At 33.0% G+C, this 15,415-nt stretch overlaps 1 protein-coding gene across 1 annotated transcript in view; it reads left to right on the top strand.

Moving 5' to 3' along the window:
* Positions 1 to 9,278, top strand: part of LOC134249511 (uncharacterized) — a 67,274-nt gene extending 57,996 nt beyond the window's left edge. The window contains exons 4-5 of the mRNA XM_062731854.1: positions 806 to 1,276; positions 8,959 to 9,278. Coding sequence (XP_062587838.1) covers positions 806 to 1,276; positions 8,959 to 9,278 — 791 coding nt within the window. The remainder of the gene's footprint in view (positions 1 to 805; positions 1,277 to 8,958) is intronic.
* Positions 9,279 to 15,415: the final 6,137 nt, after the last annotated feature.

Below are 15,415 nucleotides of genomic sequence, written 5' to 3'. Positions count from 1 at the left end.
TAGTAGCAAGATATTTTATAGTGTCAAGATATCAGCATTTCCCAGAAGAACTTAGTCATTTTGAAATCAAGCATAAATTGTATGTTCTTATTTGTCATGCAGTTATCTAACCCCCCCCCCCCCCCCGCCCCTCACGACACTTCTTATTTTCAACCTGATTTAATTTTAAAAATTTATTTTAAAATGTTTTTTAGCATTTTTTTCTTTGTTAAAAGAAGAAGAGAATTATTGCATTTAATAATAAAAATGTACCTCTGTAAAATGTATTTCTATATCGAAGACGAACAATAATGCACACGAAAAAAATTATTATATTACTCGTATATCTTGTTCATAAAAACTGTTAAACAGAGAAATATATCTTGAATATGGTTGTTTTTTCATTCAATGAGAATTTCAAATACCAATAAATCTTTTTAAATTATGAAATGTTAATACCATAAAGGCAACAAGAATAATTAGTTGAAAGGCCTTACATGCGTATCTTTATTTAGAAAAAATCTTGCTTTTAAATATTCTTTTCTGTTTTCCACCTATTCCCCATATCATCATAGTCAACAAAGATTTACCTACTGCTTTTTTTTAATTTAAATCAAATGTATAACATAAGAGGACCTTTTTATGAATTATATTATTCATTAAAAGTGTAATTATGTGTTGCAGTTCAAAATTAACAAAATGACATGATAAACGTTATATAAAGGCAGAAAGAAATAGATTTAGCTTTAATATACGTTTAATTAGTGATTATCTCAACTAATCTATCCATTTAACTATACGAGTATTTATTATTAATTTTATTTAGATCCATTCTCCACACTGTCTGATGACGAGGTGTCCGTGTTATTCTGTTTTCTGTGTTCTGACTCCGGTCCTCCTGACTTCACTGACACAGAGTGGTTGGACTTGCTTAGTGATATACGACGGAGAGGGTACCGTAAAGAGAATCCTGTAACAAGTGAGGAAGCACAGCAGACTCTGGACAGACTGAAGTCACGTGATTACATTTGGGAAGATCAGGACAAGATAACGAAGAACATAAAGGATGAGACAATGTATAGGATAGCATCAATAGACCGTGATATACCATTCTATTACAGTAGTTATGATACAGCCAGTGTGTACCTGAGATCAAACGGATACAACAGAAAACCTGGAGAGAAGTGTGTCATTTGTAAAGGTGATGAGTCCTTACTGATACGCCGTCTACAGATGAACATACTGACTCACGTCACCATGGAGGACACGAATATATATGAGCTGTTAGTCCGGTTTTGTAAGTTTAGATAATGTTATAATTTTATTATTTTTATGGTTTAAGATTCATTGTGTGTTTCTTTTAGTTTTAAATTGTTGGCAAAATAATAGGAACTATTTAGAATATAGAATAGAAGCATTTATTTTATGAGAAAAGAAGTATTATAAGAAGACATACATAAACATGTTTTTAAAAATAGCTTGTTCATCATCATGTTCTATACCATCGTAAATTTACCTTGATCAATAAGAAGGTGGTGTTCGGTAATTTTCTCTAATATCGCATTCATTGGTATGGTTGATATTTCATGCAGGAACAAACAATTAATTAAAAAAAAAAATGCCGAGTTAATTTTTTCAAGAAATATTTGGGGTTTTTTGAAATCTCTCTCTCTCTTTTGAGGGGGTATGATAAAGAACTATTAATGTCCGAAATAGACGAGGCCGTAAGGTTGGTCTGATGGTCACAGTTTTAATTTTTTTTGTAAAGTGGGTTTTCCTATGTTATATGTATTTATTATAAATGTAAGATGATTTGTGTTAAACACAATCCAAAAAAATAATCATATTTCTTCATTACTTATTATTCTTTTACATTTTGCATTGTCTTCAACACAAAAAATTAATCAACGCAAAATGTAATAACAGAAATGTACGTTTTCTTGTTACTAACAGTATGAAAAACATCAGTCAGCATTTGACTCAATGTTAAATTGTATTTGCTGACAAAGTCATTCTGAACAAGATGTGTTTGTGAAACACTGATGCCCCCGTATGGCAACATAGCAAAGATTAAGCTTTTCTTAAATGCAAATTTAATTAATTGGTACCAAAAGTAGGGTATTATTACTTGAAAACAATTGTGAAATTTGAAAATAAGCCAATGGAAAAGTTTTTTTTTAATAAGTACAAAAATCTCCAAGGTCAAGGTCAAAAGGTCAACGTAGTTAGTATCAAAAAAAGGTCTTGCAGCATAAATGACTTATGTAGAACATAAATTGCCCTAACCATTCAAATGTTATGGCAACGTTCATTTTTTTTAAAAAGTAGGTCAAAAAAAGGTCAAGGTCAAATTAAATTTTTGTTTTAAATGGAAGGTCTTGTCATAAGCAAATATGTAAAGAATAACCCAAAATCTTAACTCTAAACAAGTTACGGTCAATGTTTGCTTTTTTAAAGAAGGTCAATCTCAGAGGTCAAGGTCATAGGGTCAAGTTCGTGATATCCAATGAAGGATCTTTTCACAAGGATTAAATATATAAAGTATGAAAGCCATATCACTTACCGTTCAAAAGTTATGGCCAAGGTTAAAGTTTTTTCAAAATGAAAATTTACAAGGTCAGGTCAAATTCAAGGTATTGGTATACAATGAAAGGTCTTTCAACAAACATAACATATGTGAAGTATAAATGTCCTTCAGTATTAGTGTGAAAAAGATATGGCCAGTGAGTAATGGTCAATAATTGCCTTAAGTAGGTCACTCAGAGGTCATAGGTCGCGCAATTCTTGATATCCATTGAAGGGTCTTTTCACAAGGATTACATATATAAAGTAAAAGCCATATCCCTTATTAATTATGGCCAAGGTTAAAGTTTTTTCATCTACAAGAAAAAGGGTCAAAGTTGGTGGTATCCAATTATGAAAGATTTTAATAAACATTGCAAATATATTTAAATATCCTGGTATCTACTGTTCAAAAGATATGAAAATAAAAGTTTAAAATTTTCGTAAAAGTGCGTCAAAATTAAAAGGTCAAATTTCTCCAAAAGAAATATACATATGAAATATGAAAGTATAGCTACTAAATCAAAAGTTCCTAAGGTAAAGTTTTTGCGGATCTTTCAGAGAGACTGTTTTCAGAGAGACATGAGAGACAAAAGAGACAGACAGACGGACACGACAAAAACTATTTACATTCGCTGTGTTTTTCGTATTAATCTATAAAAATTGATTTAAGATTTTCGTTTTTAAACTTTGAATATAACGCAAAATGCAATAACCCAAAATCTAATAATTCCAGTTTACAAAAAGAACGAGTGCACTTATGGACCCCGGTAAAATTAGCTACAGAACGGTAGCTCTCCGAAATATATATTGAAAGACCGGAGAGCTACAGTGCCACCTATTGAAAAAACCGTATATTTATTGCGCACAAAATTATCGATTTATTTCTTTATGTTTTTAAACTATAATATCAAAATATTACTAACCATGTATTCCTAGTAACATTATCTTCACCGTTTTCACAACAAAACATGCCTTATTGCAGCCCGGAGGACCGGGCTGCTCTATACATATACGTTTAAGTGTTGGTATAATTATTGGGATTGAGGTGGGAGAAGTTATTTGTACTACTTTCGAATTAAAGGTTTTCTGAACATTAAAAAGTATATAAATCAGAATTTTCTTTCCCTTTATAAATTACGAGATACACAATATATTTACTTCCATAAATGAATCTGTAAAAATATGTAAGTATTTCAGATTTAATATATCAAGTTGCTTATCATTTACTATCGAAAATGACTGGTCCCTTTTTTTAGAACAACGAATTTTACTTTTCGCATAAAAACGTACTTTATACAGTTCGTGTTTATTGTCTAAAAGTGAAATACATTTCTGAAAAGCTGATGTATGTCTGGTTTCGATGTATATTTTATGCAGCCAACATTTACTTAAAGAACTGATAAAGTTTGAAAAGGTATCGTTTTTGTTCGATTTTCATCCGACTATAAGTTTTCAAAATATTCTCGGCTATCGTCTCCATCATTTAGACGTATGCCTTTTTCATACATATCGAAGCGGTTTGATGATCAAGAGTCATTTCCATTGTTTTCTTTATTTATTTCTCGGGCGACAATTGATGGTTGCATCAATGTTTTCTTGTTGTTGTTGTTATATACAGCCCTCCTGGCCCTGAAATGAAGATCATCGAAAATTTCTTTGTTTATACTGTCATTTTGGTTTGTAAGATAATTCGGCCCAAATGCGCTTCGTGTAGATGTCATCAACGAAAGTAGTAAATAATTGATTGAAGAGTAATACATATTTTGAAATTTAGCTTTTTCGCAATTGAGGAAGGACTTTGGAGGAATAAATCCAGAAACTAGCGCAAATTTTGTGCGCAATAAATATACAGTTTTTACAGTGGGTGGCACTGTAGCTCTCCGGTCTGTCAAATTATTTTTTTTTCGGAGAGCTACAGATCTGCAGCTACGGTAAAATGTGAAAAAATAAACAATCAAATTAAGCAAAGTTTTCATCTCAAATCATTAATTGAAATCCAAACCATATTATTCAACAAATCTTACCGCTGAAATTCACGAATATACAAAGAACAAAACCGTACAATCATGAATGCGGTAGAGGTCAGCCGACATTTGTGATTTTCTATAGTAAATCGAGAACGGTCATTTATTTCAAAGCTTGTGTTTAAATGAGCCTAACGTTATGCAAACTTGTGCGAATGACAAAAGACGCATGATACATTAATAAAACTTGTGTGAAAATAGAAAATTTGCACACGATTAGGCTGGTGCTTGAAATATTAATTAAAAAAAAACATACTTATTTTCTATAGCTAGTATATAAATATTGCATGTAGTTGAGTGTAACATTGAGAATTTTCACCCCAAGACCATTGTCAACCGAGGCGCAGATCGACAATGGTTTTCTTTAGGCCCTTTCACAATTGGCGCACGAGCAGAAGCGACAAAATATTCGTGCGACCGAATAATTTTGTTTAGGTTCGTAAACTGTTGCCAAAATAATCGCATATGAAAAAACTGTTCGTACGAAATTCGCACGATTTAAACCTACTGTTGTGAATTAAATCTTGCGATATATCTTGCGTTTATATGTGACTGTTGTAGAATGAAAGCGAGTGTTGTAAGATAATGCGATAGGATTGCACGACTGATAAGGTAATCGGACAATTGAACGTGCGACATTACGATTGGACGTGCGGTGCTCGTGCGCTCATGCATTTCATAGTACGAATTTTCGTGCGAATCAGAGGGCCGGGTATATATATATACCACCCGTTTCCGACACTCTTCGGTTGACATTGTTAAGATGCTTATAATTATACACGGTATATATACCTGTTGCAAAGAATGGCAAATGAAGGTGATAAATCAAGCAATGATATAAAACTATAGTAAAACGTTGCAAGATTACATGAGATATGTTGAGCAACAGTCGCATGGTCGCAACACACACGCAAAGACAGCTGCGATTCATCTTACGATCTTTAAAAATCGTACATTACTCTTACGAGTACATAAAACGTTTTAAGACGTTCGTACTAACTATCGTGCGTTGAATTGCGATAATTTGGATCGCAATTGGTCGCGTCTGAAAAGTGTGCGTGTTGACTATTTTGAAGAGACTTGATGCGACCACTAAAACACATGCAATGAATGCGAGAAATCGTGCAACGTATGCGAGAGCTCGTGCGAAGCTAAAATTTTCCGATTGCAAGGATTGTAAAGTGCCCGTGCGCCAATTGTGAAAGGGCCTTTAGGGTGAAAATTTTCAATGTTACACTCAACTACATGCAAAATTTATTATATTATACTGAATCTTTTATACAAATACTTATAACAGTGAACCGTGCGCGCAGAAATTCTGCGCAGTCGCTATTTTCAGGTCACCTGAGTAAACTCAGGTGACCTGTTGCTATCCGTTTTCGTCCGTCGTCGTGCGTCTTCCGTCATGCGTTAACATTTGAACATTTCTATCTTCTTCTCTGCAACCACTGAACCAATGTCAACCAAATTTCAAATAAAGCATCTATGGATGACGGGGACAAAAATTGTGAATTTCATGATCCCTGCCCCCCTGGGGTCTGAGGGGTGGGGTCAAAACCACTAAAATTAATGCAATCTTTAAAAATTTTCTTCTTTACTCCTGGACATCAAGCAGTCAAATTATTTGCATTATTATGATCAGCATTGAGTCCTCTACCAAAATTTTGAAATTAATGGCCCTGGAGTCAGGGGTTTTAGTGCTAGGGTGTGGCTAAATAAGTATATAGTGAAAATGCATTATTTCTTTGAAAATTTTCTTCTTTGCTCCTGGAAATTAAATAATGTAAATAAGTACATAACTATGATGAGCAAGAGTGCCTCTACCAAATTTGTGAATTTTATGGCCCCAGGGTAAGGGGTTCTGGTGTTAGGGCGGGGCTCTATTGATTATATAGTGAAAATACACGAATACTTTAAAAATCTTCTTCTCTGCTCCTGGGTATAAAATAAAGTAACAAAGTACATAGATATGATGAGCAAGAGTGCCTCTACCAAAATTATGAATTCTATGGCCCCAGGGTCAGGGTATCTGGTTTTAGGTTGGGGCTCTTTTGATTATATAGTGAAAATACATGAATTTTTTGAAAATCCTTTTCTCGTCTCCTGGATATTAAATAAACTAACTAAATGCATGGGTATGATGAGCAAGAGTGCCTTCACCAAAATTGTGAATTTTATGGCCCCAGGGTCAGGGGTTCTGGTGTTAGGGCGGGTCTATATAGATGATATAGTGAAAATACACGAATTCTTTGAAAATCTTCTCCTAGGTATTAAATAAACTTAGTGCATAGTTATGATGAGCAAGAGTGCCTCTACCAAAATTGTGAATTTTATGGCCCCAAGGTCAGGGGTTCTTGTGTTATGGGCGGGACTCTATTGATTATACAGTGAAAATAAAGAATTCTTTGAAAATTGTTTTTTTTTTGTCTCTGGATATGAAGCAGATGAACTACTTATATATTCATGATGAGCAAGGGCCTTAATCTTGCAGAATTGTGTGAATTTTAAGTCTTCAGGGTCAGGGGTACCATAGAGGATGTGGGCTGTACTCATATACTGAAAATGAATGAATTGTTTGAAATCTGCTCCTTGATATTAATCAATTAAAAAAAAAACTGATAGTCACGTGAGTTCTACCTTAGTAACCATATCTCAAATGTGCTCACTGTATAACATAGGTACATGTAGATTTTGTATCATTAAATCAAAGTCGTGCCGCTTTGAGATACAGTGTATTTGTATGTATTTGTTTTTAAGAACACGGGAGGGTAAAGATAGTTTAGTGTCGTTCGTAAAAGTGAAACAGTGAAAAAATGAAACAGGTACATTTGTGTTGAAAGCCACCTAAACACTCCTTTTTAATTTCAAATTCAGTGACACTATTTTTGTAATATTTCAAATGCAAGAGTGCATATTTCTTAGTTTGATCATTATGGCTACAGGCAACTTCACAATTTCATTTACATTTTAAACAGATTCAGAGCAAGATTTTTCAGGTGTCGATTTAAATATCTTTTCCCTTCGGTTTACATTAACGAAACTCAAAGAAGGTTCGGTACGATTTTTCCGGATTTAGGGTATCCATGAGTATCTGAAAATATTCCATTGTTTCAAATCCATGCTGATTTATATGATGCTTAACGTGCTTTTTAGAAATATTCACCAGTATCTAAATTTTACCAAAAGAGAACGATTTGGTTATATACTGTAAAACGAGATAATTTGGCGCATACGTATTTTAGCGCAAACGCAAGTGGGAATGCATTGGCGTAAATAAATTTTAGCGCTTACGTACACTTGTCAGTAAAATATATAAATGTGATATTTTGTTTTTTTTTTATCCACACCTGTATTTGACTTTGGTTAGTCAAGCAGGGAAACACATTAGTACTCCCGTATATCAGTAAACATTCGTTAACTTTACCGCGGTACGTGTTGCTATCACGTGGACATGGTACAATGTTAAAATTTATTTTATTTCCAATTTCAATTCAAAGAAATTGAGTACATGTATTTACTCGTTTAAATCATATTAAAACAATGCAAGCATTGACAGAAAATTACTTAGATAAAACGGTAATCCTAATCAGGTATTATCTGCAAGCTCAATCGCCATGCTTGATTGCATTGTTTATCTCGAGGCGATAGATTATTGACACGCCAAGAAGCCAAACTTTGAAGGTGCTAATGATAACAATCGGGTAACAACTACATGTACCGGCTTAACAATAGTTTAATTAAATTATAATTCGGCAGAGCTTTCTGTCTTCCGAACAAATGCAGTGCTAGTGTGAATATAAAATCCAATGATCTTTCGGCATTACGTAATCGCGCGTTTCAGTTTACATATACTTATGTAAAAGCTTTGAACACACACACACAAAAATGATATTTACAAAATCCTTTAGCGCACAATAAATTTTAGCGCTCAGGAGCTCTTGCACCAAAGGCGCTAAAATAAGTAGTGCGCTAAATATTCTCGTTTTACAGTATTCGAAAGTCACATAAAAAGGACCCATTCAGTATTGATGAAGTGCAAGTACACTTGTACTTTGCATTGTTGTAAGGCAATCGCCTTTCATTGATCATTGTAAATTTGTAGAACATGCTGTTTCAAAAGAATTTACTTGTTTGTGCTTAGATAAATAGATATAAAAAATTCTAAACTTTCTTTTCCTTTTCTTTTTTTCTTTTCTTTTTTTGGCCTTTTTTTTTTTTTTTTTTTGGCATTTCCCTTATATTCTGTTTAACATGACGAATTATACATTTTAAAAAATTACAAAACATAATGGAAAACAACGACATGCATGAATAAAGTTAATGAGCAGGAATATATATTTTCTTTCAATAAAATGTGTATTTGATATTTGCGATTTTTTTAATATTACAGTAAACACACCGTACAACGAAATAGGGGGGAATCTAAGTGAACGGACGCAGTTATTAATAACCTTAACAGAACAAGGAGAGGCTGTACATTACAGAGGAAGATCACATGACAGTGTAGATCACGTGACGTGGCTCTGGAGATACGGGGACTGGGCGAGACCTGACATCGTGAGATCCTGTATAGGTCTACATCCACACAATGACATTTACATCATCGACAACAAAGCTTACAGAAAACCAAGTAAGTATGGACTACAAAATCAGAAACACCTCGGACCGATTAAAAAAGAGAGAGTATTAACGGCAAACGGTTATATATGAGGATGACAATCAGAGAATTATTGGTATATGTACATGTAACCGATAAGTCGCATTTTTTTCCATTGATCAACCAATTAACGGAACGGATGAGCTTGATTCCAAGTCTTTTATAATGTTAAAAAATCTTTTCGCAAAAAGCAATTTCAAAATTTGACATTATAAAGTACAATAATCAGAATACTTTACATTTAATTTTCAAAAAGCCAATAACTTGGGCATTAAATTACCATGCAGTACCATTACTCTTTTTTTTCCTTAAAGCAATGCATTACATTACCATTACATATACTTTAGTAATGTTATCCATTATCATAACCATTATGTTTGGAGGTTTTTCAAAATAGAAATACAAAACTTTTTTTTTTCATAAGCACATCCACTTCTTCAAAACTAAACATGATAAATGATAATTCAAATTCGATTTCATTCAAATAGTTTTACTTTTTCATTCCATTTTAACATATAATATTCAATAAAAAAGAATTAACCTAAACAATATTGATATATCTCAGATAAATAATCATAAGTAAAATTCTATCTTTATACACCTTTGACGGACATAGGTGAATGCACACTAAAGGGCTTTAAACTGAATAATTATATTACTCAATATGTGCATTTTAAATCAAATTAAATATAATATAGGACAATTACAATACATGTACATAATAATTATGTACATGTATGCAAAGACAAATTAATAAAATATGTATCTGAAATAACAACCCAATAAACCAAAATCTGCTCCTCCAATCAAACAACCTTATATGTCAACTATTTACCCGTAAACTTGTCTAGTCTTCCTTGCTGTCTTATGTGAGTCAAAGTAATAGATAATTAGTACCTACGTACTCCATGATGTTACTTAAGTAGTAATATGGGTACCAAGGGATAAAGTGCAATTCAGGTGATCTCTTATACTCTGCGCTCACTTACGGCTATCCTATACTAAGATCTAATTATATGGTACTTTATAAATAAACAAATAATAAGATATATATCTGCCACATATGGATGAAAGATATGTCTATAGTTTATCTTTATTGACCAGACTCAGTTATCACATAATGAGAAAGGTCTGATCTTTTTAAAATAGAAAATTCACAAGGAAATAAATAAAGAAAGGATTTATCTAATCATTGAAAGAGGTAAAAATACAACAAATGAAATACAAAATCTACATACATGAGTTGTTGTCATCCACGAGTGAGTTGTCATTCTTTGACTTGTATAGTAGCACTGCACGATTTGTGTTACTTACCAAGTTGTATAAAATGTTATAATTAATTCTACTTTTTCAATGCAAATTTAAGAATGCCCAAATTAATTTTATGGTCCCTATCCACATATTAAATTATTTGAAGATTTATTGACCGGTAAAGTCAAAAAGGCATACTAGTACAGATTGTCCCAGAATACATGATACCATTGTTGAATCATGAAAAGTTTTACCTTAAATTATATATATTTATGTTCCCCAAACGGAGTTTGGGAACAAATTGTTTTTACTCTGTTTCTTATTATGTTCCCCAAACGGAGTTTGGGAACATATTGTTTTTACTCGGTTTCTTATTATTATGTTCCCCAAACGGAGTTTTTATGTTCCCCAAACGGAGTTTGGGAACATATTGTTTTTACTCGGTTTCTTATTAAGGTCTTCCGTCTTCACGGAAGACCTTATAGTGATTCTACTGTTTCTTATTATTATTATTTTTCCGCCCATCTAATTTTGTGCACGCGATTTCTCAAAGACTACTGGATGGAATGACATGAAATTTATGGAAACAGTGTGTTATTATCTGAAGTTATTTTATCCGAGAGATTTTTTGAAGATTCGCTTCCGGTGCCAAGTTACGGGACATTTCCTGATTTTAAAATGACATTTTGTCCACGGATTTTCTCAAGAACGGTAAAAGATATCAAAATGAAACTTTCAGGGATGATAGATCGTCGTAATTACTATCCAGGACGCAACTTTTCGTTCGTCGTCAATACTTCCTGTTGTTACCAGATGCGAATTTAAAAAGTCGATTTTTCTAACTTTTTTGTTTTTCAATATTTTTGAAGTACTTTTAGCGTGGGTAATAGAAACTTTTCCAATGATGCTTACTATATAATCTGTTTGAATATTAACAAATCCAAAGTCTAGATATTAACATTCAAAAATCTGAAGCGGGTCCAAAATGGCGGCTGTCTCCATAGACTCCGCCATTTCGCGAGTAGGGGTTTGTGGAGGCAACTGAGCGTTTGATTAAACGATTCTGACATAAGGATACATGAAAAGTAAAAAACTACTTCGACTCTCACGTAGTTGTACGTTGCAATTGAGTGTCAATCTTAAAACTTACGGTAATTTCCGTTTCACTGCTTTAGTGTAACTGGGCTAGATACGATATGTAATGTGTATAATGTTACATATACTTTCTTAAGGGGGATGTACGGCCACTTTTAGTGCAGTGAGAGCAAAATGTAAACATTTCTTCAAATGGCTAAAATACATTATATTTTGATCAAATTTTAAGTCTTTTTGATAAAGATACAATAAATATGCATAACTGAATGCATGTTGTGCATATATAATCTATACTTTTGCAGAAAAATGCTTTTGATATGCTCCTTAGAACTGCGCAGCTACAGGATTCAGCCGAGCCTTAAAAAATCCAAAAAAATATGCAAACTGTGCATTAATGTTCTCTCTACAACCATTTGTTGAGAAAATGTCTAATTTTTGCTTTTTTAAATGATAATTTCAAGTTCAAAACAAGGTACCATTGTCTTCAAAAAGAGTGTAAAGAACCATGAAAGTAGTTCATGGATAGCAGCACGTGGTCTATTTTTAGCCCAGAATCTTGTTTTCCAGACCTCTTCTTAATATGGAGGGGCATAACAATCTTTAAATGTAGAAGAGAATTACAGTTGAAAAATATTCCATATAATATATGAACACTTTTAAAAGAGGAAAGGTGTTATAGTGTGGCTTGAAGTAATTTATTTAGTATTATGATCGAACAGTTGTTATATAGTTTACGTATTGATATAAAAAAAATAAACTCTTTGATTCCAGGTAAGGAAAAATGAGCACCATCAAAGTAAAAAATTAAGAGTTTGTAAGTTTGCCACAGATAAATTATATTATCTATTAAAATTTAATTATTTACAATAAAACACAAAGAAATTAGACACATAAAATTGATATGAATGACCTTGTTTTAGTACCTACTAGTACGAAGCGTTATCAAAAATTTCGCGAATTATCTCTATATCTACAAAACCACAGTTCAGATTAGATAGCCAAACACAAGTTCTATAAATAGCATATGCTGAAGTTTTGATCCTTGTTTGTGATGTCAATCTGAAAATGACGTCATTATTCGGGTACTTTTGACGAAAAATGGTTGTCTCAGTTGAACTCGTGGCACATGTATATCTTAGAAATGCCTTTGAAGTAGCGTATAAGAATTTGTTCATGTGAAGCAGTTTAATATGATACTTGTTATGTTGCCCGGTGAAAGCAAGTTTGAAAGGGGGTGTGTTTTTAATAAAGCAATATGCTATCAAAGACCTTCAATTAAAATTTTTCACTTTGAAAAATACTTGAATATTTCAACAATAATATAAATATCAAATACCTACGATATTGTTTATATTTGATCACCCCTCGTATACTGTGTCAAATAAACATGCATTATAATTTTCATCACAGAGGAGCAACAGTTGAAAAGGCATGAAATCATTCAGAGTGGGTTAGGAGATTTAATGAATACATTTTTTTTCTATTTGCCCATATTTTCAAAATTACAATTGTACAAGGTAAAGAGAAAAAATCAACCTATAAACTTCTTTAAAATGATGTTTGGTGGTCCTCCCAACTCAGGGAAAAAATATTGGGTGCGTATCTATAGGTGAGAAAAAAATCCTTAAAATTTAAACAGAATTGTTGAAGGAAGAAAAAGAAAAAAATATCGTGTAATGGAATGTTAAAAAAATGAGTCGGGCCATTTCTAGGCAGTAGATGGGGGGGGGGGGGAGAGTGCAACCAAATATTTTTATAACAAGTGGTCTTATAAGGCTAGTACATGTTCTATCACATACTTAGTAATGCAATTTTTTAAAATCTTTGACACTATTTTGAGAAACAAACATAGGATTTTCGGGGGAGGGGGGGGGGGGTAGCACTCACTTTTTTTGCGATAATAGACATAGCATATATGCAATGGACCTTTCTTTGCAAACATTGTGCTCGCTTCTAAATTTCATAGAAACAACTCATTATATTTTATCAAGATTCGTATGTTCAATGAGCGAGAGCTTACAATGTTGTCAACATAATGAGACATGATGTGTTTTTGTGTCCAAACATTACTCCATACAATGTGTGGGTCATTGCAAACATTCTAGCTATTTATGTGAGGTGCCTGAAGGATATCCTATAACTGCCTATTTTTTCTATCTAACTTCTAAACAAAATAGACATATGTACCAACTTTTCGAATGTAAGACATGTAATTACAATTTATTTTTCATGCACTACATAGTGTTTAACATTTTCAAATTAAATGCTAAGCATCCTCCTTGCAGTGCCCCATTTGAAAATAACTTCTATCGCCACAGAAAAAAGACCCACCGTAAACACATATGTTTAGGACATTTTTATCTTTTTTTCTTGAGTTTTAAAGTAACCAACAAATTATCAAGACTTGTTCCATAAAAATTAAATATAATCATGGTAATAAACGGATTTATCCACAGCAGATATATGCACATGCCAACCATGTGCTTAGTGGATTAATATTATGAAGGAATTTCGAGTTGTAAACAGAACAGTTTTTCCCGATTTGCTGGAGTGAGGTTAAAATCGCGTTTTTTCATTAATCAGACGATGCGATGCAACAAATAAAAGTAGTAAGTAATATTACCTAATGATTATTACTTAGAAATTTCTTGTCTTGATGTTTTTATGGTCGCATTTATTCTAAAATCATTGTTATTCGAACTCTGTGTGACAGAGGAATGGCGGACCAAAATAAACACATGGCCTCAGGAAGACACCCATATGAAAAATCAAATTTTCAAGAATTTTGGATAATGACAAGAAAAAAACAAAACAAATGGTTGTAGCCATATTATCAATGAATCAAACTAACTCCATTTTCAATGCATTTTTTATCTCATGAATGCTGTAGCTGCGCAGTTCTAACATGATTAATTTTCTTCTAATTAAGACAAAATAAACTTAATTGTTTACTAATTTTGGTCTCTAACAGTAGGTAATTAGTGCATTAGCACTTTGAGTAACTTTGAGCTAGTTTAGTAGAGTATTAAGCGCATTCTTGGTATGTCTTAGTTTACACCAGGCTAGATCCAATATGGCTTGTACATCCCCCTTAACGTCGAAATAAAATAAAAGCGCCAAGAATGTTTTATTTTTTTAAATTTAAATGAAGCTATCATAACTATTTAATAGATCAGTCCAAAGAAAAGGCGTGAATACTTACTCGTGGCGTTTGGCGCGATATTATGAATGCTTTTTATAATTCTTAGACAGGTGAACTCTTGCAAAAGTATACACAAGTATATTTAGAGCAGTACTCCCAAAAGCTTAATGGTTAGCACGTTGGGGATAAAAAAGTAAAAAAAAAAAGAAGCGCATTCACGTTGGCGACATGGGTTCAATCCTCCTTGTGACCAAAATTTTGAATCTCTTTTCACCTCGATTTTACGTGGGTTTCTTTTCCTGAATCGGACGGAAGACCTCTCGTTGCTCGCAACGAGATCGTATCTAGTTATTATTATTATTAAGGTCTTTCGTCTCCAACGGAAGACCTTATTGTTTTCGTTCGGTTTCTTTTTCCCTATTATTATTTTTCTTACCGATTTTGTGCACGCGATTTCTCGGAAACGGCTCGTCGATTTTCATCAAACTTTCAGATCTGATAGATATTCATCTGAACCTTGTCGGAAATTTTCGTCGTCGATGACGTCACTTCCGGCCGTGAGATATGGACGATTTTCTTATTTTTAGAGGGTCGGCTTGTCCTGAGATCTCCTCCTAAACGACTGAAGATATCGAGTTGAGATTTTCAGTGTAGGTAGAGGAAGGATAGTAGATGTGACATTTTGCATATAGACCTTTCCTG

Source organism: Saccostrea cucullata, unplaced genomic scaffold, assembly GCF_032062105.1.
Source record: "Saccostrea cucullata isolate Sc308-1 unplaced genomic scaffold, CSIRO_AGI_Scuc_v1 ctg14538, whole genome shotgun sequence".
In the NCBI taxonomy this organism is placed as follows: Eukaryota; Metazoa; Mollusca; class Bivalvia; order Ostreida; family Ostreidae; genus Saccostrea; species Saccostrea cuccullata.
Note: the sequence above shows the minus strand (reverse complement) of the source record. Positions and strands in the feature narration are given on the sequence as shown.